The sequence below is a fragment of the Bos indicus genome, chromosome 9, assembly GCF_029378745.1.
Source record: "Bos indicus isolate NIAB-ARS_2022 breed Sahiwal x Tharparkar chromosome 9, NIAB-ARS_B.indTharparkar_mat_pri_1.0, whole genome shotgun sequence".
NCBI lineage: Eukaryota > Metazoa > Chordata > Mammalia > Artiodactyla > Bovidae > Bos > Bos indicus.
The window spans coordinates 33972277-33999202 of record NC_091768.1 but is presented as its reverse complement, the minus strand read 5'-3'; the positions used below and the strand labels follow the sequence as shown (position 1 = coordinate 33999202).

The window sequence follows — 26926 nt, the reverse complement described above, 5'->3', positions numbered from 1 at the left end:
TAAAGCAATAGTATATGTTATTTAAAAGCATTTACATAAGAGGTAAATTTTTAAAGGTTTGTATAGTAATGATATAAACCAAATCCAGAACATTAATTATTCCTTATGAGGGGGATGGGAATGAAATTAGAGAGGGCAAAAGAGGCCACGATAGTATTTCAAATGTCTGATGTCTCAAGACGGTAAGTATGAGTATTTATTACTTTTTATATATACCTTCTTTTAAGTTTTAAATGGCTCATAATTTAAAAGTGAACAAAATCAATGGCAACAAAAGCAAAACAAAACATGGAGAGAAAATTAAGAGTCATTATCAACCAGCAGTATGAATTTTGATTGTTTAAAATGTTTTATTCATAAATATAGTGGTTCACATTTCAAAAATATCTTAGAGAAAGTCTCAGAACCCTTTAATTGCCAGGAATAAACAAACAAATGAAACCTAGTTTTAATACTTTGTCCTGGTCGAAGAAAACTTTTCCTGTGAATCTTCCAGTGTGGGTCCAATTTTGTTTTCAGTGGCTCTGGTAATGAAGTTGCCATTATTTCCTAGGGAATAGTCCCTTGATTTCATACATTTCAACCAGGAAGTTTCCCTGATAGCCTTCTCCTTAATATCAACCATTCATGACCAGTTTAACAACTTTGTACCAAGATAAATAGCAAATCCTCCCTCCTTGGTATATGCTTTTCAAATATTTGTAGACTGTTATCATGCTCTCTTTTAGTCATCACTTAACCAAACTGTGCAGCTTAAATCCTTTAATCTTTCCTCATAAATCAGACCCTCTTGCTTCTAATCATATTGTTTCTTTTCTGTAGGTTCCTTCTTGTTTTCTTTTGGAAAAAAGATTCCTAATCGTTCAAGAGTAGTGAAGTCATCAGTTGAGAGAAAAAGAAAAGAAAAAGAAACAGACCTCTATAGCTGGTCTAAGATTTGGCACCTCATTTAGTGCAATTAAAATAGAAAGCCTACTAGTGGAATTAAAATGAACATCTAATTTTTCCCAGTTTATCAATCTCTCCTTTCTTTTTGTGTTATAGGTTCTAGACAGAATATTATCATTTGATTTATACCAGCTTTGTACACACTTGTTAACATATCCAGACAAATTTAATTTTTGACTTTTTTTCTTTAGGCACTCTTCCCCCTGTTGATGTTTCATATGTGTTGCTGGCTTCTATCACAAAACTATTATTTATCAACATGAGAATTTTAAATAATAGTCAAAAGACATATACTCTGTTCCTTAATATGTGTTTCCATAGCACTGTAACATTTTTATTGGGAAATGTATTATTGTAACACATGCACACACACGGAGTTTTTAAAATAAGCCTAAGATAAAAACTCATAACCTACCTCATTGTTTAAAAGAGAAAAGTCCTCTTTGTGCCCTCACCATAATCACTTCCTGTCCCTACCAAACATTACTGCTCACAGAATTTGGTGCTAATTACTCCTTTGTCATTCATTGAAGTTTATCACTTATGAGTGTATACCATCATTATTAAACAATGTAGTGATGATTGTACTTAGTACCACTGAACTGTATCTTTTAAAATGATTAAAATAGTTAATATTATATATTGTTTATCATTGTCCAATTTACCACCAATGCATTATTTATTATTGTTCCTACATAAAAATGGATTCACTTTTTCTATGACTTTCTGGTTTCATTCAACATTGAGTGAGTGAAGTCGCTCAGTCGTGTCCGACTCTCTGCAACCCCGTGGACTGTAGCCCAGCAGGCTCCTCCGTCCATGGGATTCTCCAGGCAAGAATACTGGAGTGGGTTGCCATTTCCTTCTCCAGGGGATCTTCCCAACCCAGGGATCGAACCCAAGTCTCCCACATTGCAGGCAGACACTTAAACCTCTGAGCCACCAAGGAAGCCCATTCAACATTAGGTTTTGTAATTCATCAATGTTAATATATGTAGGCATTCTCCACAAACAAAAACAACAATCAGTTGCGACCTATGAGTGTGTGCGTGCATGTTCAGTCATCTGACCCTTTGCAACCCCGTGGATTGTAGCCTGCTAGGCTCTTCTATCCATGGGATTTCCTAGGCAAGAATATTGAAGTGGGTTGCCATTTCCTCCACCAGGGCATCGTCTCAACCCAGGGATCCAACCTGCGTCTCCTACACCTCCTAACAGTGCTAAAGGCAGATTCTTTAACACTGAGCCATCTGGGAAGCCTTTGCTAAGGCTCTGGTTCCACCATGACTATGTATTCTTTCTCTCTATGTGTGGGTTTCTTGTAGGTACATTAGAATTGCAGTATTATATGTTACTTATTTGTCACTTTTTCTGATTTTCGGGAAACTACCAGAGGGTGCTTTGTGGCTCAGTCATGTCTGACTCTTTGCAACCATTTGGACTATATAGCCCACCAGGCTCCTCTGTTCATGGGATTTTCCAGGCAGGAATACTGGAGTAGGTTGCTATTTCCTTCTCCAACCTTTGAAGGGTGCTTTCCAAAGGATTCAAAATAAAACAAGTACCTGAATTTGGCAGAGGGAGGGAGGTTGAGATGGGAAAATCCTGAGTACTAGTTTGGGAGTCTGAAGAGTTAGGCTTCAATCACAATTTTACCACTAATTATCTCTGAGGCATAATAAATTAAAACTTCTTACCATCTCATTTATTTAATCCATAAATGATTTGGTAATTCATAGATGAATTTGGCAATTTCTGACCCTTTCATAGTAAAGTAATTTCAGTAGCCTAAAAGTAGCTCTTTAAAACATGTCATTAACAAATGTAAACTTGTGAACTAAAATTTCTAAAAGTTGTGAAAACTGAAAAAGTGTTTAAAACTAAAATCCGAAGTAAAAGAAAAAGGCCCCAACTATGAAACTATGTATGATTTGGCAACAGTAATTCTGCTGAAATATTAGTTTATCCAGGTATTTGATCTAATAAACAGTTTACTCAAACCTCCTGACTTGTTATGGTTTGAAAGATAAAGAAGAATGAAATTTTGTAGGTTTCTATATTGTTAGAATTGTATATTGTAGAATTCTCTGTCATTATCAAATAGTTGATAATGATTTATTTCTTTTCATTTTTTAAATTATAGGGTGGCTTCACTCGTAAATATTCACTTAGCTCAAAAACTGGAACACTTCTTCCAGAATTCCCCAGCGCTCAACACCTTGTGTACCAAGGATGCCTTTCTAAGGACAAGGTATCAATTAAAGATACTTCTCTATTGATTTTCTGATACGTTGGTTCCATATCTCAATTTGCTGGGAATCTCATGGCACTCGTGGGAAACAGAAATCTGCATAATCAAACATAATTGACTGATTTATAGGAGGGACAAATGTTTACTAACATTGATTCAGGACTTTCCAATTAATTATTTACCATCTCCCTGATAGTATATTATCAGAAGGTGGTAAAATAAACCTCAAAAGACTAAAGTTTATTTTTTATTTAAAACTCAGTATCAAGGAAGAAAATCCTAGAATGTGCCTATCATATGCAATTTCTTTCATTTTAAGTGTGATATTTTCTACTAGCACCATTTCATTTCAGTAATTAGTCATCAACCACTTCTCTAGGACAGAATTTTTTCCTATCATTGAGGGGGTGATACCTTACTCGAAGATTCCAAAGATTCTTCTCAATTTTGAAACTTTGTGCTCTGTTGCAAAATTTTTTGAAAGTTAAAGAAGAAACAGTTTCCTGAAATTCAGTTTATAAAATAAATTGCATTGCTTATGTAGTAAAGTCTAAAGCTAAATGCTCCCCTATTTCTAAACTTCTAGAGGCATTTGCTGGGTATCTGCTGGCTGACTAATAGCAGGATCCACTATTATATCAGAGCATAAAGATTTCTACATTCTTTTCAACTAAAGTTCATTTTCTATTAGCATTTGAGAAAATATCTTTCAGAGTATATTTAAGTCAGTTCATATTTTTAAGGTGCAAAGACAGATGAATATGATTAACAATGTCCAGCTGTGTTTAGTAATGGGCATTTGTAGAAACTGGAAATAAAAATGACATGCTGTTAAAAAGGTCTATTCATAGATAAGTAGAGATGCACAGTAACTTCATTGTAATTCATAATACTGACAGACTTATTTCCCAGTTAGGAACAGGCAAAATATTGAAGGTAGTTCCCAGATCCAGGCAAGCCTCCTGAAGTATGTCCACTTCCTACTATGCTCCTCTCCCATCACATTTCTCAAGGTCATCACATCATCTTTTAACCTTATGGAAATAATATGATATTATCACTTCAGATTGGAGACACTTCCAGTAAATGTTAACATGTGACAATTTGTGGGGGAACTTGTGGAAATCTGCGGGACCTTGGGGAACACAGTTCTTTGGGGGAGGGTATTATTGGCTCACCTTTGTGGAGAGGATGGCTCACATGCAAATATATCAAGAAGATGTTTACTATGTAAATATACCAGGTGAGGAGGGTAGACGGAGAGAGTAACAAAGGAAAAAAGAAGTGAGGAACATGTTCCAGTAGTTTATTTCAGCCTTCTCTAACCTCCAAGGAATTCCTTATCTGTCAACTTGAAAAACTGGTCTGTAGATCATTTCTCACTCAGTATTCAAGATGCTTAAATAAGCTCTGGTTTCTAAATTCATTCCCAGTGGCCCCCATCATGAGCCCCATACTTCCCTTTGTCCTTTGAGGACAGCTGGGCCCTGCCTTTTACCTACCTAGACAGTAGCCAAGTTCCCCAGGCAACGTGTCAGTTCATAGAAAGAGGGGTGTGGCTGAAGCGGAACACTTTTAAGCACCTACTTTCTTGAGGCAGATATGATGGAGGCTGCCTAGTGGGAAGCTGACCCCAGTGAATGGTATTTGCTGAAGCTGAGGGACCTGCTTTTTGTCCCCATCAGAGCGTCACTCAAGACAGGTGCTACCCCCTCTCTTGCTCACTGACTTTACTAGAGCGAAGACTTGCCTCTGATTCTACCCTCTATAATGTGATGTATGTTCTCAGGAAATTGAGCAAAATTATGTTTATAAAGACTGCAAAGTATGCTACAGTGAAAAGTTCTTACCCTAAGACTGTGTAACTATTAAATAAGCAAAGTACCAATGATAAGATTTACAATTTTTGATGCTTTCTGTATAGAAGAAAACAAAATTGACACAAATAAATGGAAACACTTGTGAAGATAAAAGTTCACTTGTTCTTTAGTGGCTTTCAGGGGTCAAAGGGTTAATTTTTGACAACAGTTATTATTTCCTTTCTATCATTCATGCTGTTCTTATCTTCATTTGAAACTATGTCTTGCGGCCCATCTGAAAATTGTTGCTTAAGGTAAAGAGCATATTTCATTTGCATCAGTGGTGACATATCCTGGCAGAGGTGTGTAGTCAGCATACCTCCTTAGAGGTAGATTGGTAATTTGCATGCCATCATTATACAGCTTTACACTAAACCACAAAGATGTCTGATGTCGGTGGGCTGCAGGGATAAAGGTTGGAGAGCAAAGAATTGGAGTAGGACATCCCTGTCACCATCACCACCCTAGATACTATAAAGATAAAAATAGTTAACCATAGTATTGTATTATGGATTACTCCAGCCACTTTCATGTGTTAATTTATTTAGTCCTCATAACAACCCGATTAGATATTTACTGTTTTTATGATCTCCATTTTATAGATGAGGAAATTAAAACACATAAATGTTAAGTACTTTGCCCGACATCACATAGCTACTAAGTGGCAGATGAGAGCTAGCATTCAAATCCAGGTATCCTGCAGGCAGAGTTCACACCTCTAACATCTAAGCCTGTTCCTCTGTTCACATAGAACACACAACCTGTAACAGGTAGCAATATTTCTAGCTTATAAAATAAAAATGTTTTGAACATGGGTGTTCCTAGTTTCCCAGAAGATTAACAAGTTCTGCTGCTGCTGCTGCTGCTGCTAAGTTGCTTCAGTTGTGTCCGACTCTGTGTGACCCCATAGACGGCAGCCCACCAGGCTCCCCCGTCCCTGGGATTCTCCAGGCAAGAACACTGGAGTGGGTTGCCATTTCCTTCTCCGATGCATGAAAGTGAAAAGTCAAAGTGAAGTCGCTTAGTTGTGTCCGACTCTTAGCTACCCCATGGACTGCAGCCTACCAGGCTCCTCCATCCATGGGATTTTCCAGGCAAGAGTACTGGAGTGGGTCACCAGTGCCTTCTCCAACAAGTTCTAACCTTCTGCAAATTGTAAGATGTTTAAGATTTTCTATCTGTGGATATAAGTATTAGTGTATACATGGAAACAGAGAATTTTTGTAACAGACATTTAATGTTGAAATCTTTTTTGGCCAACGAGTCTATTTAATATTATTAGTAATTTGAGGTAATACAGTCAGATCTTATACTTTGCATGAGGAAAATGGTTCCATGTGCAGCACGTCTTGTTTTATCTTCTTCAACACCTTATAAGTAATATGTTATTACTACTTGAAGATATAAAGCTTGGGATCAGAGACAAAGCAACCTGTGCAAAACAGTGCAGTGGAGCCTGTTCAGTGTTAGCTGACTCCATAGCCGAAACTGGAAACCCCTGCACCACGCTGCCCAAGCACCTGCTTAATAAAACTATGGGAAGAGTTCATGTATGTTATCATTTTACATTTATTTCTCCAATCAAAGGAGATTTCCTTATTAAGCAGAAAACTACAATGTCACTTTGACTGATAGTTCCCTAAACAATCACTTTTTTCGTTTTTCTTATCACACTGTCCTGCAACTATCCATTTGCTCGCCTTTGTCCCTTCACAAGGCAGTGTGCGCCTTAAAATAAGAATTACGCCTTCACCTTTGTTTCCTCAGCATTGAGCACAGTGCTTGGTACATAACAGGAATTTTAACCATGTGCTTGAATATATGAACAAATGTATGCATGAACAAAATGAAGGCAGCATTGAAAGGGTGCTTTTGTTAAGATTTTTCTTCCTCAATATAGGTTGATACCCTAATAATGATGTACAAAACTCACTGCCAGTGCATCTTGGACAATGCAATAAATGGGAACTTTGAGGAGGTAAGAGTAACAAAGAACGCTTTGCTGACTGTATTATATAAACATTCTTTTCTTGTTTTTCATACAAGTTCATGTTAAGGAAAAATGTTAATGTACATACTCTTTGTTCTCAACTAGATTCAGCATTTCTTATTACACTTTTGGCAAGGAATGCCTGATCATCTTCTTCCCCTGCTTGAAAACCCAGTTATAATTGACATTTTCTGTGTTTGTGACTCAATTCTTTATAAGGTAAGCTCTTTAGGATGACTTAAACATGTATTTCTCATTCCATCTAAACTTTTCAATATGTTTTCAGTAAAACTTGTTATTTCTAGCTGGAGATGCACTATTAATTTTTTCTGATTAGAAAGCAATCAGCTTAATAGTATGTAATAGTGAATGTATTTTAATGTAAATTTATATTAAGTAAAACAAAAATCAGTTTCTGTTTACAGCTAAGAATGATTCTAAATGTGACACACTTCCATAAAAACTTACATAATTTTATTAACTGTCTAAGATGTTTTCAGAATAAATAGTGGCTTTTTCACAGTATCAGAGTTTGGGGAAAAGCAGAATTAAGCACTCTTATAGGACTAATAACTTGAAAAATCTGGAAATCTCTAATGTTAATGCATTAATGATGAATTTTGTTCTTAAGCCAAACAAGAGTCCCTAAGTGTCTATAGAAGGATCAGGAAGGATATTGAAAGCAAAGAGGAGATGGTTGGCCACAGAACCAGCCATTCAGCTGGAAAGAGGGTAAAGCTAATTCCCCCAGGAATCTGTTCCCAAGTTAGAGCAGATACAGGTCCAAGCTGAGGGAGAAAACTGTGCTACAATTTGGGTATTTTGAATTGAGTCTATCTGCATTAACCTGTTAAATTGTCATAAGGAAAAACAAAAGCTTTCCTTTTAAAACATATTAATAATTTGGGTAAGCAAGAAAACCCAAGCTGGAGCCCTCTTAAGTATTTTGGAGGAAAAATCCGTCTTAGTTAGTTGCTGCTATTACATTTTCAACTTTGCAGAGAAGTGAAGCAAACACTGAACAGTCCAGAAGCAACTTTGTACGTCGAGAACCAGTAGGCGGGCTTGACCTAGGATGAGGGAGTCCATATTTTCATCCTCTGTCCCATTCTTCCTTACTGCAGGATAAGAGAATAGAGTAGTGCTGTATATTCTCTACCTTTAATTAAAGTTGAAGAAAAACAAAGGAGGGCAAGGATTGTCTCAGTTTTCTGGATCAAATAAGAATATCATCATCCAGAGAGAAATGGTTCAGTTTGCACTAAGTGATTATCTGCAACGTTTAAGACATGAGGAAGTAATCGGAAAGGTGAAAGCAGGTGGTTCCAAAAGTAGGTATGAGACCTGGGCTCATACACGCACATTTACCAGCAGCAAGGAAAAGCTGTTCCGACTGTCTTTCAGACCTCCAAAAAATATCCGTAAAGCGTGGCTTTCCCCATTGCCAAATGGTCTATTTCTTTGCCTTCAGCACAAAAGTCCAGAGTTTAAGTACCTTTCCATACACAAAGTTTTTCCCACAGTGAGCACTGTAAAGAGAGTAGTGTATTGTAACACGAGCTTTGGCAAGACCTTCATCCCACCTCTAGAGATCGGTCAGCTTTTAGTCCTTAAAACTGTGCATAATTACCAAGGCCAGTTCACTGGTGACGAGCATACTGGGCATCTACAACAGTCTGGCTTTAGTGTTTCATATACGTGGACTACATGTGCATTTTGCTAGTAGGCTACACAGGCCTTTGCAGATGAGTGTTTACTCTCATTTTGAAATATCTCCTGAAGCCCTCTTGGTCCTCGTCCCCAGGCTGGCCCACTCAGTTTATGAGCCAGCCCAAGGGGTCCGTACTATTCATAACCCTTCTGATTCCCCATCTCCTTGATTTATCCATTTTTCCTGAGCTGGTATCAGTTAGCACTAATTTTTTCTTTCCACTTGTTCTCATCAAGGTCATCCTTGATGAGAACCCATCTCACCCATGTTTAAGGTACAGTCAGCCTAGCCCTTTCTTTTCAGTGTTCCTTATGTTCTGAAAACTAGCACTCTGTACTCAGTATATTCATGTCACCTGCTTAACTGGCATTGCAATATTTCTATAGACCCTTCCCCTTGCCTTTTACACACACACAAACACACATACACAGCTCACATATGCATTCATTTTAGAGATAAAAGTACAACTTTCAGAAACGAGTTAACATATTATTCTCTGGAAAGCTCGGAATAAAAAGTAGCTGACAAAGAATAAGTGTGTCTATAGAAATATTGAGTAAGGTTTTATGTTAACTCTCTTTTGCTGTGATTAAGGTTCTTACAGATGTACTTATTCCTGCCACAATGCAAGAAATGCCTGAAAGGTAGGTTCAGTCAATAAAATATACTTGCTTGTAAAGGGTTTAACCTTATACATTATAGTAAAGCAAAACATTCAGTAGAAATTCATTCATTCACCAGTATTATTTTCCTGCTCCTGCCCGTTTGTATTAGCTGAAGAGATATGCCCCAATCTTTATATTTAAACCTCAATGAACAAAATTTGATGGGACAATCCTGAAATCCCTTTGAGAGCTGCCCAAGTGAAAAATAAATATTTAAGTATAGTTGACCTTTAAGATACTTGAGGAAGTTCTTCAATGGAAACTGGCTAGAGGGAGATAAATGGGATAATTTGTGGAAAATAACCACAATAATAAAAACATAAGGAAAATTGTTTTATATTTATTATACTTTAGTCTTAATTTTGAAAATCAGAAAGGAACATAATGGAATTATTACCTTCTTTTTAACAAAGGAGTAAGATCTCAAATGGAAATGATGCTTGAAGATTTTTCACAAAGTCTTTTCTGATGTAAGAACAATAGAAACTTGAAACAAAGCCAATTTAAAAAACAATAAATTCTAATACAGTAATGACATTTATTTTAGTATTTGGGGATACAAATATACATAGGCGGGGATAATAGGTTCTCAATAAATACATGATGATTGATAAAACAATCTTTATTTTTTATTTACCTTTTCCTCTAGACTGGTTTGTTTATTTAAATAGTAGTTGGTCTGTCAATAGTTTCTTGTAATTATTGTTATATAGTCTTTAAACATCTAATCTGAGCTCTGAATTAGGTAGACAACACTTCTGTGTCACAGCAAAATGGCTATGCTTACCTAGTGACAGGCATTCAGTCATGGGCTGTGTGTGCTGTGCTCAGCCGCTAAGCCGTGTCCAATGTGACCCCATGGACTGTAGCCTACTAGGCTCCATGGGATTTTCCCAACAAGAATACTGGAATGGGTTGCCATTTCCTTTTCCAAGGGATCTTCCTTATCCAGGGATCAAACCTAAGCCTCCTGCATCTACTGCACTGGCAGGCAGATCTTTTACCACTGAGCCACCTGGGGAGCCATTCAGCCATGTAGCTAACAAGTAGTAACAGCTGAATTTTATTAAACATAGTGTGGGAGTTTAATCTTACCCAAATTATTTCACCTAATTCCTACAACCAACCTGAAAAGTACTATTTATATATTTCTCTCTTAAGTATGCAAGTAGTTTGTATTCATTTAGAAAATGAAAAACATGCATAAGTGCACTTAAAAAATCACTGATAATCTTAGATTTTGAATGTCAGGTTATGATCTCACAAACTTTTTTCTAGGAATGTTAAAAAATGGAGTTAGAGTACACATACTATTGCAGTATACTGTGAAAATCTTCCCATATCAACAAATACAGATGAGCATTTTTTAAATGATTGGATAGACATCCAGCATCTGAAAAATACTATATTTAATCAATTCCTTTTCATTGAACAATTGGATTTTTTTTGAAAAACAACCTGTTACAGTATTCCAAACTGTTATGATCCCAAAGTCACAAAGAGGAACCCGGAGTACAAAGAAGTTAATTTATTTGCCCAAATTAGTAGGAAGCAGAACCTAGATTTTAATTAAGGTCTGTTTAACTCTAAACTCTGCCTATTTTTATTCCTTTACCATGTCACTGCTCCCCAACATATGCCCCATCCTAAATATATTTAGATCAGTTTCATTACGATGTCATATGTAGGTTGTTGACTGACATAAATTTTTGTATATTCTCATAATATATTTATACAACCAACATTTGCAATTTTCTAAATGAGGTCCTATAATTTGTAGTAATTTATTCTATAGTTATATTTGAATTATAGGAATTATTAGGAATTTGAAATATAGGAATCATGTAGAATTATAGGAATATATTACTAGAAACAAATATTAAATACCTGAAATGCATTGTGATCCCAATGCATGTCTCTCAAGAAGCCAAGATATGTACAATCAAGTGCACACTTACCTTTTCCCAGTACTATTTTACAGAAGATGATTGAATTATCAATATTAATAATAAAGTATATCTTTATTGATCACTTTCTGCCGTCCAAGTTTTAACCCAAACACTTTCCATGAATCATTTCATGTAGTCCTCATTATAATCCTGTGACATGAATACTATTCTTATTCCCATTTAACAGATGAGGAAATTAGAGTTTCAGGAGATTGAGTATTTTGATCAAGATGATAAATGGCAGACCTAGGCTGACTTCAGTCATGTTCTTAGAATCACAGAATAATACTATACCTCTATCAAACTGCATTTATTTAATGCATTGTGAACTATTTAGTATTTAATACAGAGGTTTTTGTTCTTTGGGAATTTTTATAGCTTATTAGCAGACATAAGAAATTTTGCTAAGAATTGGGAACAATGGGTTGTTTCATCCTTGGAAAATTTGCCAGAAGCTCTAACTGACAAGAAAATACCTATTGTGAGAAGATTTGTATCATCTCTGAAACGGCAAACATCTTTCTTACATCTTGCACAGGTACGTCAGTCAGCCAAGGGTATCTGAGTCACCAAATCAAAATTAAATCATTTGTTAGCAAAGACTGAGGAACTTTAAGAGACTGAGGACAAAGTGGACAGCAATTAAATCCAATGTGAGATCCTAGAGTGAATGCTAGAACAGAGAAAGGACATTAGTAGGAAAATTGATGAAATTTGAATTATGTCTGTAGTTTAGTTACTAGTATTGTACTCATGTTGGTTTTCTGATTTTGGTAATATACAATGGTAATGTAAAATGATGACATAAGGAGAAGCTGGGTAGAGAGTATATGGAAATACTCTACACTATTTTTTGCAACTTTTTTGCAAATTTAAAATTATTTTAAAATAGAAAGTAAAAAGAGAAAAAACCTTTTGAATATAATGTAAAATGTAAAACTCTTATTTGCCACATGAATTCTATTAATAAATAAATCCAATTAATAAAATTAATAGATTGTGGGGAATGAGACCATCTGATATTTTGAAACCCACAACACACTTTAAGTGAAAGAAAGTGAAGTCGCTCAGTCATGTCCGACTCTTTGCAACCCCGTGAACTGTAGCCTACCAGGCTCCTCTGTCCATGGGATTTTCCAGGCAAGAGTACTGGAGTGGGGTGCCATTTCCTTCTCCAAAGGATCTTCCTGACCCAGGGATCAAACCCAGGTCTCCCACATTGTAAGCAAATGCTTTACCATCTGAGCCACCAGGGAAGTCATTTTAAACTACTTCTAATTTAGTTCTCTTAAATAGGAGGAAAAAGTAATTCCTAAATTAGAGTTATGTGTTTGTATATTGTTAAAATATACTTCCCCTCTCCTCAAATTTTCCTTTGTTTTATGAAGGTCATCAGCCTCTGAAATTTTGAAAGACTTGCTTAGGATAGTTTCAGATAAGAAATATAACATTGTGAAACTCTTATTTTATGACCATGGGTTAAAAAAAATATATTTTCTTATTCCAAAAATAGTTTTCAAACCTTTAACAGAGATGACCATGAGTCTCAGCTACTGCTTTTAGTTTTAAAATAAGAAATGAGTTATTTAGAATACATTTCTCTCAGAGAATTATTTCTCTAGAAGCTAAATTTTTCTTTAGATGGAAGATCAATGACATAACTTAGTATCCTTTTTACTTTCTTTATGCAGATTGCCAGACCAGCTCTCTTTGACCAGCATGTTGTGAATTCTATGGTATCTGATATTGAAAAGGTTGACTTGAATAGCATCGGATCTCAGGCCCTTCTCACCATTTCGGGCAGCACAGACACTGAATCTGATATCTACACTGAATGTAAGCCTTCTCTCTCTATTTAGAGCAGGGTCTCTCAATCTCAGTGCTATCCATGTCTTAGACTGCATAACTGTTTGATGGGGCAGAGACTGTCTTGTGTATTGAAGGATGTTTAACAGCATCCTGGGCACTATCCCCTGCATGCCAGTAGCAGCCACCCCAAGTTGTGACAACCAAATATGTCTCCAGACATTCCCAAGTGTCCCCTTGGACTACACAATCATTGAGAAACCTTAGTTTATAGAAATACTTTTAATTTGAAAAAATTGTTCTCTATTTTAAAACAGTTGTACTTACTGATTGTGAAAAACCTGGAAAATATAGAAAATGTTAAGAGGAAAATAAAAGCCATCTATAATCTCATTGTCTAGAAATAACCCAAATGGAAAAAATCCTAGGAATAATCAAAATGGTTTTGAGTTTTCTTCCAGTTTTATATTACACACATATGCATTTCCATGTTTTCCACTCTTGGCATTATATGGGGTACAATGCATATCAAAATGGTATCTCAACGCAATCATGTTTTACAAAGCAGACGTGCCCTGCTTAGGTTTGGACAGTCTGACATTTACCAAGCCAGTATATGTGACCACACAGCCAAGCTCCATTTCCCAGGGATAACAACCAACTGTTTTTCCTACCATTTCTCTCTGAAAACACCAAAAAAATGCAGCCTCCTATAGGCTATAACTCACTGCTCTCTCGGGACAGGCCAACCTTAGTCCTGCTTTATGTTTCCTAACAAAATTATATTACCCTTTGGGATTCAGTAAACCTCAAACTGTTTAATAAAATGATAGTCCTAAACTGCCCCTTTAACTTTTACATGATAAAAGATTATTCATTTAAGTGGCTCATTTCTGCAGGGCAGAATTTAATTTTTGCTAAAGATAAAGGGTATTTCAGAAAGCAGGAAATCAACAAGTCTAGCTTAGTTCATTCATTAACTTTCAACTAATCCATTGCATTTAATGAAAGCATTGCATCCAAAACGAATTATCATCTCTATTGACAACTTATTCCTCCCTAGTGTATAATATATAAACCTGCATTTCAGTATATACCAAGACATATACACTTGTGACTAAAAGTTTGAAGAGTCAAGAACTAAGGACTTTTTGTTAGTTTCCAGGATATGAAATTCATTTCTTTAACACATTTAATTTAATCTACCTGCCTTTCCCTTTTATACTATAAAATTACCAGTTATTCTAGTTTTAGGTTTTATCTTAGGTTCAAAATAGAATACAATATTAGGCTTTCTTTTTTTTTTTTTTTCTTTTTCCATGGTAGATGATTCTATCACAGTGTTTCAAGAACTGAAAGATCTCCTTAAGAAGAATGCCACTGTGGAGGCTTTCATTGAATGGTTGGATACTGTGGTGGAGCAGAGAGTTATTAAGGTATTTTTCAGATATATTCAGAAAATAAGATTTTGTTAATAGAAAATGCTAAACTGACTATAATTTCTTGAGTGGTGGGGAGTGGTGATAGGATATGTGTAATAATGCTTTGAAAAGCTTTTGAAACCCTACCAATAAGTTAAGTCAAATATCAATATTAGAAATACAGCAGATTTGAGAGCATTGGACATGAATTGGATTTTATTTATTGTTTTCTGACAGACTACAAGCCACTGTGCCTTCGCTATCAGTCAATAAGTTTACAACTGAGTAACATCAGTAGTGAAAGATAAAACTGGAAAGATCTGGCCCTTTTCTTTTTTCTTTTTTTTTTTTTTTTGGCCCTTTTCTTAAAAAGCATGTTTTCATAAAAGGTGACAGAAGATATAGTTTTAAGTAATTTGCATTTTTTAATTCCAGGAGCTCAGTATTTTGTGTTTTGTATGTGGTTTCTTCAACTCTTTCAGTTAACCTTCAAGTCATCCATCACACAAGGCCATAAGAACAAATATATCCATCACCAATTGGTGTTAACCATTCCATATCAAGGAAACTAGTTATAGTGAGGAACTTTTTTTTCTCCTGGAAGGAAAACAGATTAACATTCAGGACCAGAGAAGTCAGTTAATCATTCACAGAAATATATAACCCTTTCTTCATACTTTGCTTCTGCTCTTTTTAAAAGCTCTGTCAAAGGAAAATTGAGAGAAAATATTTTGTAAATTATTTCATTTTGTTGTCCAATTCTGTTAGGTAACAAAACCATACACAATAAAGATCTATGAACCTGAGAAATGACAGCAAAGACAGATGGAAAGTAAAATCCCTGGACAGATCATTTTATTTGATGACATAAAAGGCATGCTATGCCATCTGTCCATCTGTCAGTTTATCTACCTCTTGATCTTATGTACGAAGCATGTAGTGATGAGATAAGAGATTTTATATTTTCATTTTTGTTGCTTTACGTATAGACCAGCAAGCAAAATGGGAGATCATTAAAGAAGAGGGCTCAAGACTTCCTGCTGAAGTGGAGCTTTTTTGGTGCTCGAGTAATGCATAATCTCACCTTGAACAATGCATCCAGTTTTGGTATCTTATGTGCTTTATAAAACTCTTCTTAGATGAATTACATCACTCGTTCCTCAGTCACATTTCCTGTCAATTATTAAACGTGTGGCACTGTCACTTCTCCAATCTGACTATTAAACCAGTGGACAATGATTGTTATTAGCCTGGGTATTAGAGTCAGACCACTTGCAGAGTTAAATCCTTACACTCCTTTTCTTTGAGTTTGCTTTTACCCAAGCTAACCTGCTCATTGTAGAAACGGGAGAATACTTCTTTCATTGGGTTACATGGGCAATTGAGTGAGGTGATATATATAAAAATACATTGCCAGCAGTTGGCATACACAGTAAATAGCAGCTGTAACCATTACGTTCCATCAGTGCTAGGATAAATTTCCTTTGTTAAACAAGCAAATAAACAATAATCCATACATTACTTTCCAAAGGCACTATTCATTACAGTATGTTAAATGTCTGCATCTTTTCCAGGAACCCACATAGCTGTATTCCAAAAGTCAAAGAGCTGATTAGAAGACATGCTATCATGTTTCTGAACCATCTTTCCTGATCCATATGACTTATGAAAAAATTGAGTCAAGTTACCTTATTTCAAAGTTGAATACCTTCTTTTTCCTAAAATTTCTCAGGTTCTTTGTTGGTAGTTATAATGCTATCTACTGGACAGTACTTCTGTACTTTGTAATTGCATTTTGCAAAATCTTCACATATAAAATAGGTTACAATTAAGTAAATTGTCTTCATTTAATTTCCAACAGAATTAGATTAAATTAGTGAACCTGTATTGAGGCATGAACAAAACATATTGTCTATTGTCTGAAATTTGTTGCTTATGCTTAAGGTTTCTTAAATTATATAATACTTAATCCTGACTTTATTATGAAAAAAGACTCATTGGGAAATCTGTTGAATAAAAGTTTAAGGTTTTCCAGGATATCTTCCACATGAAAATTACTCTTTTTCTTTTTTTTAATGAAAGAACATTTTGTTTCAGGAGAAAAAGACATCTTCTCACTTGATACTTTTTTCAGACCATGTTGGCTATTGTCTAATTATTTAGTCCAAAGTAAACAGAAATAGAGAGAGTAGAGCTCATTCTCCCTGGGTTAAAGCTTATCACACTCCAGTGTATGCCCTCTTAAAGCATAAAGCATGTCTCACTTTCATCCGTATTTTCCTTTGATGTAATTAGTGGCCAAAGAGCTGGCAGGACAGTACACACAGGGAGCTGGGCAGGCGGTGCACAAAAAGATTAGAGACCCCAGTTAAGCATGTTGGTCTTAGCAGGTCATTTAAAGTCCAACAAGTATTTGTTTATTTCAGTTGCTCCTTGTAAAGTGCTGCGAGATGGTCACAAAGATAACTTAGACGTCTCTCTTTTTTCTTTCCGTCTCTTTCTTTCCCTTATTTCATCTCGCAATGCCCTCTGCTCATTCCTCATCCATAAACAAGGTTCTTTCCATTTGATCCGAATGCTTCTTGATGAATACATTCTGCTCGCCATGGAGACCCAGTTTAATAATGACAAAGAGCAGGAGTTACAGAATTTATTGGACAAGTATATGAAGAATTCAGGTAATTTAAAATGTACATCTTATTTTGCATCTTTCTTTGTGGAAACCTAATTTCAGGAATTTGTAAGCACACCTGTTAAGTGGATTGATAGTAGACTCAGATTTTTCCCCACCAAATTGTCACTACTGATACAGGATACTAACACTAAGAGAGCCCTATTTCGTCTTTCCTCCATTGGTACATAGAGTAGTCAAGTAGTCAACTGGAAACTCTGAAGAATAAAATCGGTATTCTTAACTTCCGAGAACTTAGATAAAATTGGAGAAATGACTGTAACACAAAAATAACTGTAATTCAAGATAACATGTCTTATAAATGGTGCAGAGATGAGTTCTATAGGGATTAGAGAGGGAAGGAAAGTCATCTATTTGGCATGTGATTATTTGCATTTTGAAGGCTATTCACTACAGAGTGGATTATTTAGTGCCCCTAAGAAAACACCTGGATGGCTGGATGGCATCACTGATGCAACAAACATGAACTTGAGCAAACTTTGGGAGATGGTGAGGGACAGCAAGGCCTGGCATGCTGCAGTCCATGGGGTCACAAAGAGTTGAACATGACTGGGCGACTGAACAAAAACAAGAAAATACCTATACCCACAAGTATATAGTTAGCAAAACCCAGCACCTCTGCCAAGACCAAAGGTCTGCCTGTCTTATTTTCCATGGAAAACATTTCTCAAAAATTTCCAGATTTATGACACAGCCCTGGTACATTTACAGTGTGTTTTGTTTTTCACTTGGGCTTATCTACTAGGAATGTGGCAATGATGTTAGCTTTCGTATTTTAAAAAAAACTTTCCAGATGCAAGTAAAGCTGCCTTCACTGCTTCTCCAAGTTCGTGCTTTCTGGCCAACCGTAATAAAGGGAGCACTGTTCCCATTGATACTGTGAAGAATGAAAGCCATGTGGAGACAACGTATCTTCCTCTGTCATCTAGTCAACCTGGAGGCTTAACCTCTGCTCTGCACCCGTTCCCTGCTGGGAATACAGACAACATGCCGCTTCCAGGTAGGCTGTGAGACAACCAGGAACATCACTTAGGCTTCAATATGTCTCACAGGAACCTATTCCTTTGTTTTCTTAAAGCTAATAACCTCCAGGTGTTCCAAGAATAAAAAGGCTTATCTCCAATGACTTCTAATAAAGCTTTATAATATTTTGTGATTTTCAACATTTGTCATTCATATTTTTATCAACACTATTTTAAAGATAGACATCACACTTTAACATACTCTTCTAGTTATATCAGAAGTCCAAATACTTGGTTATTCTCACTTGGTGGAAGAAAGAAATAGATTAGGTGTCCACAAAATCCTTAAGATGCTTTGAAAGTCAAAAAATATGAGCTACTTACTTATTTATGGATTTTGAGGAGACTTTATTTGTCCTCCATTATAAAATAGATTCAGGGGACCTGCAACTAAGACGCGATGCAGCCAAATAAATAAAAAAAAATTTTTTTAAGATTCAGCTATTTTATAACCATCACAAAAATTTTTCTCTTTGGTCTGTGGTTCCCTGTTGGTCTGAATGTTTATGGCTTAAACTAGCTACTAGATAATACTTTAACTCTACTTATTGCCTTATGTCTTCCTTGAAATCCTTCTATAGACCTTATTTGTTGGATACACAGAATTTTAACCCTGGAAGGGCCTTATAGTTCAGGGGCCTAATTCCAACAATGGAAAGCTAGAGGCCCAGGGATTTGGTAGCTTTCATAGCTCACTGCTCATCAGTGGGGTTTGCATGGAGTTTTGAATTAGCTGCTTTGAAGCCATGGTCTTTTTGACATTATTGTGTTGTTCTTTCACACTATACATTGGCTTCCCAGGTGACGCTAGTGGTAAGAACCTGCCTGCCAGTGCAGGAGAGAGTTGCAGGTTTGATCCCTGGGTTGGGAAGATACCCTGGAGGAGGGCATGGCAATCCACTCCAGTATTCTTGCCTGGAGAAGAATATCATGGACAGAGGAGCCTGGTGGACTATAGTCTATACGGTCACAAAGAGTTGGACATGACTGAAGCGATGGGATCTACAATGTCCCTTCTATACATCAAACCATTTAGCATTCAGTGCATTTTTTTAATTAGAAAGGTAAACAGCAGACCCTTTGCCCTTCCCAAGCTTGAGCTCTAATCATCTTTATACAGATGGAAGGATGAAGCCATCCCAGGCTCTTCTCCATGGTCAGTAACTCCAAAAGTTGCCACTGTTGTGAAATACATACATGTTACAATGATATTTTTAAGCCTAGAGTTTTGTTGTTTCCCCAGTCCTGTTATTTTTGGAGGTTAGAAATGATCTAAGTTGGAAAAAAGATATATTAATAAGTCTTTTGCATAATTTTAAATGTTGTGAGCCCATCTGTTTTTAATCTGCCACTAGTGAATGCTCCGGTAACTTTTTTCCAGGTCAAATGGAGCTTTCCCAGAGTTCTGGACATCTGATGACACCACCTATTTCTCCAGCTATGGCGAGCCGAGGAAGCGTCATTAACCAGGGGCCAATGGCAGGGAGACCCCCGAGTGTGGGCCCAGTACTGTCAGCCCCATCACACTGCTCAGCATACTCAGAGCCTATTTATCCGACTTTCCCTCAAGCCAGCCATGACTTTTATGGGACCAACTCTAACTATCAGACTGTGTTTAGGACACAGCCTCACACCCCATCAGGACTCTATCCTCATCGCCCGGAGCATAGTCGATGCATGGTCTGGAGTGATCAGCAGCTTTCTAGAGACTTCTTCAGTGGCAGCTGTGCTGGGTCCCCATATAATTCTCGGCCACCTTCCAGCTATGGACCATCCCCACATGGCCAAGATCCACATAGTCTGCAGTTTTTAAATACAGGAGGCTTCAATTTCCTGAGCAATGCAGGGGGTGCCAGCTGCCAAGGAGCAACGTTGCCTCCTAATTCACCTAATGGTATTGAAATTTTTAAAGAATTTTTCCTTTCCTGAGATGACAGTTAGGCAAAACCAGACACTGAGTTCCACCTCTGGTGAACAGCACGTCATCCTGTGTAGAACTTCCTCAAGATTGTGGAATCTTAGACATTTGGAGCTAATTTCAGCCATGTACAAGCGTATCCCTGGGCTTCCTGGGTAGCTCAGCTGGTAAAGAATCCACCTGCAATGCAGGAGACCCCAGTTCGATTCCTGACTCAGGAAGTTCCCCTGGAGAAGGGATAGGCTGCCCACTCCAGTATTCTTGAGCTTCCCTGGTGACTCAGATGGTAAAGAATCTGCCTGCAATGCAGATTCTGCATTTGCAGAATCTGGGTTTGATCCCTGGGTTGGGAATATCCCCTGGAAGAGCGCATGGCAACTCACTCCAGTATTCTTGCCTGGAGAATCCCCATGGACAGAGGAGCCTGGCAGGCTACAGTCTATGGGGGTCACAAAGAGCCAGACACGACTGAGTGAGTAAGCACAGCACAACACAAACATATCCCTAATTCTTGTGGCTTTATTACAGCTGTCCTTCTAAATGCCACACAGGGTGAAAACATTGTCAAACCATATGTTAGCCCCAGAGAAGAACGTTGTGTCCTTTGAAGATATTTTTAGTGAATAATGTTTCTTCCAGAGAGCTAGCAGCAGATCTTAAAGATTAGGACCCAGACAGTGCTTCCTGTTGGTCTGGTAAAACACGTAAAGCTCTGTGGACTTATTCAGCCACCAAAGTGGCTGCTCTGTTCCTCCTCTCCTCAGCAAAGACCAGTCCTCCTCCCAGAAACATCAATCTGTAAATAAAACTGGTACTTGATAAGTAATCTTTGTGAAAGGCTAATAGTGCTTTTTTTCTTCATAGGCATCATAAGATCTTATTAATTTAGAGAAGGGAAATATGAGAGAGGTGTAGTCTTATATCTCAAAATTAATAATATGATAACTCCTACGTATTTTAAAAACAAAAAACAACAAGTGAACCATATCCATGGGTTTGGGTGGACTCTGGGAGTTGTTGATGCACACGGAGGCCTGGCGTGCTCTGGTTCATGGGGTTGCAAAGAGTCGGACACGACTGAGTGACTGAACTGAACTGAACCATATCCATATATAAGCACATCCAACTGTATTGTAAATGTTGATGTCAATGTAGTATTTACAGTAGGGTATCTTGAGGGATCTCTCCTGTTACCTTGTTCTTTCATTTTTCTTCCTGAATATTATTTGCGATAAGTTAACTCTACTTTCTCAACACTTTCTGTCATAGGGTACTATGGGGGCAACGTCAACTACCCAGAGTCTCATAGACTTGGATCGATGGTGAATCAACACGTTTCCGTCATCAGTAGTGTGCGCTCCCTGCCTCCATATGGCGACATTCACGATCCGCTCAACATTTTAGACGATGGTAGCAGAAAGCAGACCAGCTCCTTTTATGCAGACACACCACCTTCTGTTGCATGTCGAACTCCCGTAGTAGGTAAAATGTATTAATAGTTTTTGAAAATATTTTTTAAATGTTGTTAACCTCAGTATACAGTATTAACTGGGCACTCATGTTCCCAACCTTTGGTTTATCAGTTTAGATCTGAAGTTATGTTTTTGAATCTGTTAGGAACAGTCTTACCATTTTTCAATTTATATGTCACCATGCAACCTACTGCTAGATCTGTTATTCTTTCCAAAAAGAATCGCTGGCATCTAATTTTGTATGAAAATATTTCATATAACCTATCAAAAGTAGTCTAAAAAACTGTAAGGGCAATAATGATATCTTTTTCTCACTTTTTCTTATTTGCCGTTGGAAGCAGGGCCAGTGACAAGAACTGTCTTTGGACACCATAATCTCCATCAGTATCATAAAACCACTCCAGGTTTTTAAAAATGGTGACTTGTGAGGAAGGTTACTATCACTTTCTCATTTGTAAATAAAATATGATTAGACAACCTGTAGAAAATGTTGTTTTCTTAGTCTATAATGTACATGTTAAGTAAAAATGAGCAAAACTGTATGTTTTCCACGAAGTCGCCTAGCATCTTATTCCAACAAAGTTGCTGTCCCTGAGAAAATACCACGACTTTTACTAGATGATTCGCCAGCCCCAGCAAAGTGTCTGCCATGGAGTAGGATCTCCATGTAGCAGTGAAATGAAAAAAGGGAACAGAAAAAAAGGCATAGATTTAGTCTCTAAACCCACTAATAATGTAACACAGGCAAAGTATATATCCATATAAGTATCAGGGCAGGTGCAGTGTTAATGTTTATATGAGATGATTGAAATCTTCCAGTGGAATTGATTTCAGATTAGTGTTAAGTAGAGAAGGAAATGGCAACCCACTCCAGTGTTCTTGCCTGGAGAATCCTAGGGATGAGGGAGCCTGGTGGGCTGCCGTCTATGGGGTCGCACAGAGTCGGACACGACTGAAGCGACTTAGCAGCAGCAGCAGAGGGTATCAACACCCAAACAGAGCATAAGGGAAAACTGAATAAAGTCCATTCTCCTCTCTCAGTGTGTTTTTCCAATAATTCAATAGGAAGCACTTCTTCCCTTCCTATGACCATTACAGATGCTCCTGAGCAGAGTCTGCCAGCTCATCTCATGCTATCTGCATATGGTCATTGCGTCTGTGTTACTCTAATGAAGCAGAAAATTCCACTTCAGGAAGTTTCCTTGCTGTGAGACTAAAAGGACCGTGTTGCTGTTGTTACTATTAGTTCTGTTTACTTACAGAGATAGTAGACACCTTGATGGAACATAGTTTGGATATAGGAGAGACTCTAAGCTTTAGTTGTCTGAGCTGGCTTATAAGTGAATTGCAAAGAAGACTTCAAGGTGAAAAGAGGGAATAGAGTAAGCTGAGTGAGTACCACAAGGAGTGTGTGCGTGTGCGTGCTCAGTTGCTCAGTCGTGTCTGACTCTTTGTGACCCCATGGACTGTAGCCCACCAGGCTCCTCTGTCCATGGTGTTTTCCAGGCAAGAGTACTAGAGAGGGTTGCCATTTCCTTCTCCAGGAGATCCTCCCCACCGAGGGATTGAACCTGAGTCTCCTGCACTGGCAGGCAGATTCTTTACCACTGAGCCACCTGGGAAGCACCACAAGGGAGTTACTGCTGCTACTAAGTCACTTCAGTTGTGTCCAACTCTGTGCGACCCCAGAGACGGCAGCCCACCAGGCTCCCCCGTCCCTGGGATTCTCCAGGCAAGAACACTGGAGTGGGTTGCCATTTCCTTCTCCAATGCATGAAAGTGAAAAGTGAAAGTGAAGTTGCTCAGTCGTGTCTGACCCTCAGCGACCCCATGGACTGCAGTCTTCCAGGCTCCTCCATCCATGGGATTTTCCAGGCAAGAGTACTGGAGTGGGGTGCCATTGCCTTCTCCGACAAGGGGAGTTAGGACCTATAATTAAATGTCCTTAGTTATGAACCTGCTTTTTAGTGACAGAGATGATGGTACTTAGAAAAAGAAGAAAAACAGTACTAAGAAAGCAGCAACGAAAAATGCAGGAAATGTAGTGCTGGTGAGCCAGTTAGTGAACAATTTTGAGAACCTACTGTGATGTGCCAATCCTCATTTTAGATGTGCAGTTACAGCAGTGATCAGGTCAGAGTTCCTGCTTGTAAGAAGTCTACATTCTAGTAGGGAAAGATCAAGCAATGAAAATATTTTTTAAATGCATTAAAAAAGATAATTTCAGATACTCTCAGGTCAATTAAATACTAAGGTAAATGACAGACAGTAATGGATGAGCTGTTTTAGCTAAAATAGTTGGGAAAGGAATCCTGAGGCAGAAACATTTGAGTTGAAAGCTGAATGATGAGGAGGAGGAAATGTGAAAATCTGATGGTGCAAGTTCTAGTCAGAAGGAATGGCAAGTTGCATAGCCTCTGAAATGAGAATTCTTTGGCTTCAATGGGTAGAAAGAAGGCTCATGTGTTTTGAGCATGGTGAATGAAGAGAGGGGAGTAAAATAAATCAGAAGACAGAGGCCAGTTCACCTAGGGTATTATGAACTAGAGCAAGGAGCTTGGATTTTGTTCTAAGAGTAATGGAAAGTCATTGTAGCATTTGAGCAGAGGGACAATTTGATGTCCACTTCGGCAAGATTATCCTAGCCACTCTCTACAGAGTAAAAAGTGAAGCAAACAAAGGCGAGAGTCCTGAGACTAGTTAGGAGGCCTCTGTGTTAGTCCAGGTAAAGAGAAGATGGTGGTTTGAACTCCAATTGTGGAGATGCAGATAGAAAGAGGAAGTAGACTGGGGGTACATTTTGATGATCAAGTTGTCTGAATTTACGTTTGAAATTGAGTTTTCTTTGTGAAAGATGTTGAAGAAGGAAAATGCAAGGGGAGAAATAGAAAAGATAAGAATTGCTCTGAGAAACCATACACACTCAAATTTAGTACAAATATATATGCTAAATGCACAAGTAAGTATGAAGGCTTAAAGTGAGTGGCACAGAAAAAAGAAAATGTCCGTCTTTTTTCAATTGCTATTTATATTTTCCCTTACAGCATCCAGCCTGCAAACCCCAATTCCTTCCTCCTCCTCCCAGTGTATGTACGGAACTTCCAATCAATATCCAGCTCAAGAACCCCTGGACTCCCATGGAGCAAATGGAAGAGAAATGGTGTCCTCTCTACCACCAATCAACACTGTGTTCATGGGAACAGCGGCTGGAGGCACTTAAAGCAACAGTGTTGGGTGGGGTGTGAAACTAAAAAATCTCTACCATTCACATCCTATCTACTCAGACTGCCATCAGAGAAAGAAAATGGACTATCCAGTGGCAGGATATTGTTTTTCAGGTCACTGGCATAAAACTATGGACAACTCCATAGTGAATGGAAATACTTGTGGAATTTGCCTTGCAAACAATTTGTTTAGAATGTATGTGGTCTCATTATTAATTATAGCATCAAACATTATCAAATGAACCAGTGGAGGTTTGAAGATGCAGACATTTCAACCATGAAGATTTAATATTTCTCTTCTTAATTTATTGAAAATCTGTGTGCTGTTTCATTTTTGGTTTTATAAAAAGAGAAACATTTATTTAATGCTTTTAAAATACTTTTAATTTATTAGGATCACAGAATCATTGTTTACTATCCCTTATTTGACAACAGTCAAATGTGTATGGCTACCTCCTATGGAAATGTTTACAGGATCAAGACTTAGTTCAATTCAGCCTCAACCAAAGATGCTTGACTTTCAATTCCTGTGCATTAGTATGAAGATTTATGTTACATAGCAGTATTCTGATTCTATGTAACTGAATGGAGATTAAAAATGCTTTCCTTCTTTATTTAAAAAAGATAGGAAGAAATAAAGTATAGAAATATTTTTAAAGGCTTGGTTGCTCTCAGGGCTGGTACTGTTTCTAAAGAATTCTTGGGATTTGCAGGCAAAGTTCCTTGGTATATCAAATTAAAAACAGTAATTCTAGAATATTTGCATATCAGATCCATGCATATAAATACAAAGAAATTGGGACTTGTAGACTGTTTGAACTTCTACAGTTATGGAAGCAGTCTTTAACTGAGTACTTTGCTTAGAAACTGAGAGTGAATGAGTATTTAAGGATCATCTAGATGCAAAAACAAACACAGAAATGAAGGATTCATTAAGTATAAACCAATACAATTTGATACACCATTTATCTAGCTGAATCTTTTCATATGTCTTAACTGGAAAAGTCTGTTGTTAAGACTTGTGGCCTATAGTAATGCGAAACTTCTATCAACTTTACAGGTTTTTCCTATAATCTTATGACAGGTGTTCTATTATTTTTATTAAGCATAGGGTTATACTGTAGGTCCTAGGTACATCATTATAAAAGGATCTGTAAGCCCTAAACACCCATTTTACATCATGATGTAATTTGGTAAAGACCAACTGTGGAATTGTTTTCAGCAAGCAATAAACAATTATCTGTGGACTTGTTGGGGTGTTGCTACCATTTGCTAGTATGTAGTTATGAGCTAGTTAATTAGCAGAAATATTTTGCAACAATAACAAATCATGAGAAATCTAAGTGTCCTATTCTTTGCTATGGTAATATCATGAGTACAAAGGAAATAAAATTAATAAGGGCTTGGACTGAAAGAGAAAACAAAACAGCTTTAAGAAGTATTTGGCCATGAATATTAAAACTTAAAACCAAATTTCCACTGTATAGTAATTAAATATATTTTCAGCATCTTGTTGTGTGTCAGACACAATGAAAATACAAAGATGAAAAAGACAGTGTCAATATCTTTGGTAAGTTCTGATGTAATGAGAAAGGAAAGATAAGTAAAATCTCAACTGAAGATTTTTGATTAAAAAGCAAGGTGGGGAAATGATGTTTAGGGAACATCTAGCCTAGTGAAGAGGAACTAAAAAGCCTCTTGATGAAAGTGAAAGAGGAGAGTGAAAACTTGGCTTAAAACTCAACATTCAGAAAACTAAGATCATGGCATCCAGTCCCATCACTTCATGGCAAATAGATGGGGAAACAGTGTCAGACTTTATTTTTTTGGGCTCCAAAATCACTGCAGATGGTGACTGCAGCCATGAAATTAAAAGATGCTTACTCATTGGAAGGAAAGTTATGACCAACCTAGATAGCATATTCAAAAGCAGAGACATTACTTTGCCAACAAAGGTTCGTCTAGTCAAGGCTATGGTTTTTCCTGTGGTCATGTATG

General features: G+C 37.3%; 1 protein-coding gene across 2 annotated transcripts in view; it reads left to right on the top strand.

Annotated features, from left to right (window-relative positions):
* The window catches only part of RFX6 (regulatory factor X6), a 123314-nt gene extending 97139 nt beyond the window's left edge, over positions 1-26175 (top strand). For both annotated transcript variants that reach the window (XM_070795928.1, XM_019966898.2), the window contains exons 7-19: positions 3092-3199; positions 6959-7036; positions 7154-7267; positions 9354-9403; positions 11752-11911; positions 13065-13209; positions 14506-14615; positions 15590-15707; positions 17156-17278; positions 18086-18292; positions 19696-20208; positions 21502-21714; positions 24749-26175. In XM_070795928.1, the coding sequence (XP_070652029.1) occupies positions 3092-3199; positions 6959-7036; positions 7154-7267; positions 9354-9403; positions 11752-11911; positions 13065-13209; positions 14506-14615; positions 15590-15707; positions 17156-17278; positions 18086-18292; positions 19696-20208; positions 21502-21714; positions 24749-24924 (2115 nt within the window). In that variant the 3' untranslated portion in view covers positions 24925-26175. The remainder of the gene's footprint in view (positions 1-3091; positions 3200-6958; positions 7037-7153; positions 7268-9353; positions 9404-11751; positions 11912-13064; positions 13210-14505; positions 14616-15589; positions 15708-17155; positions 17279-18085; positions 18293-19695; positions 20209-21501; positions 21715-24748) is intronic.
* Positions 26176-26926: the final 751 nt, after the last annotated feature.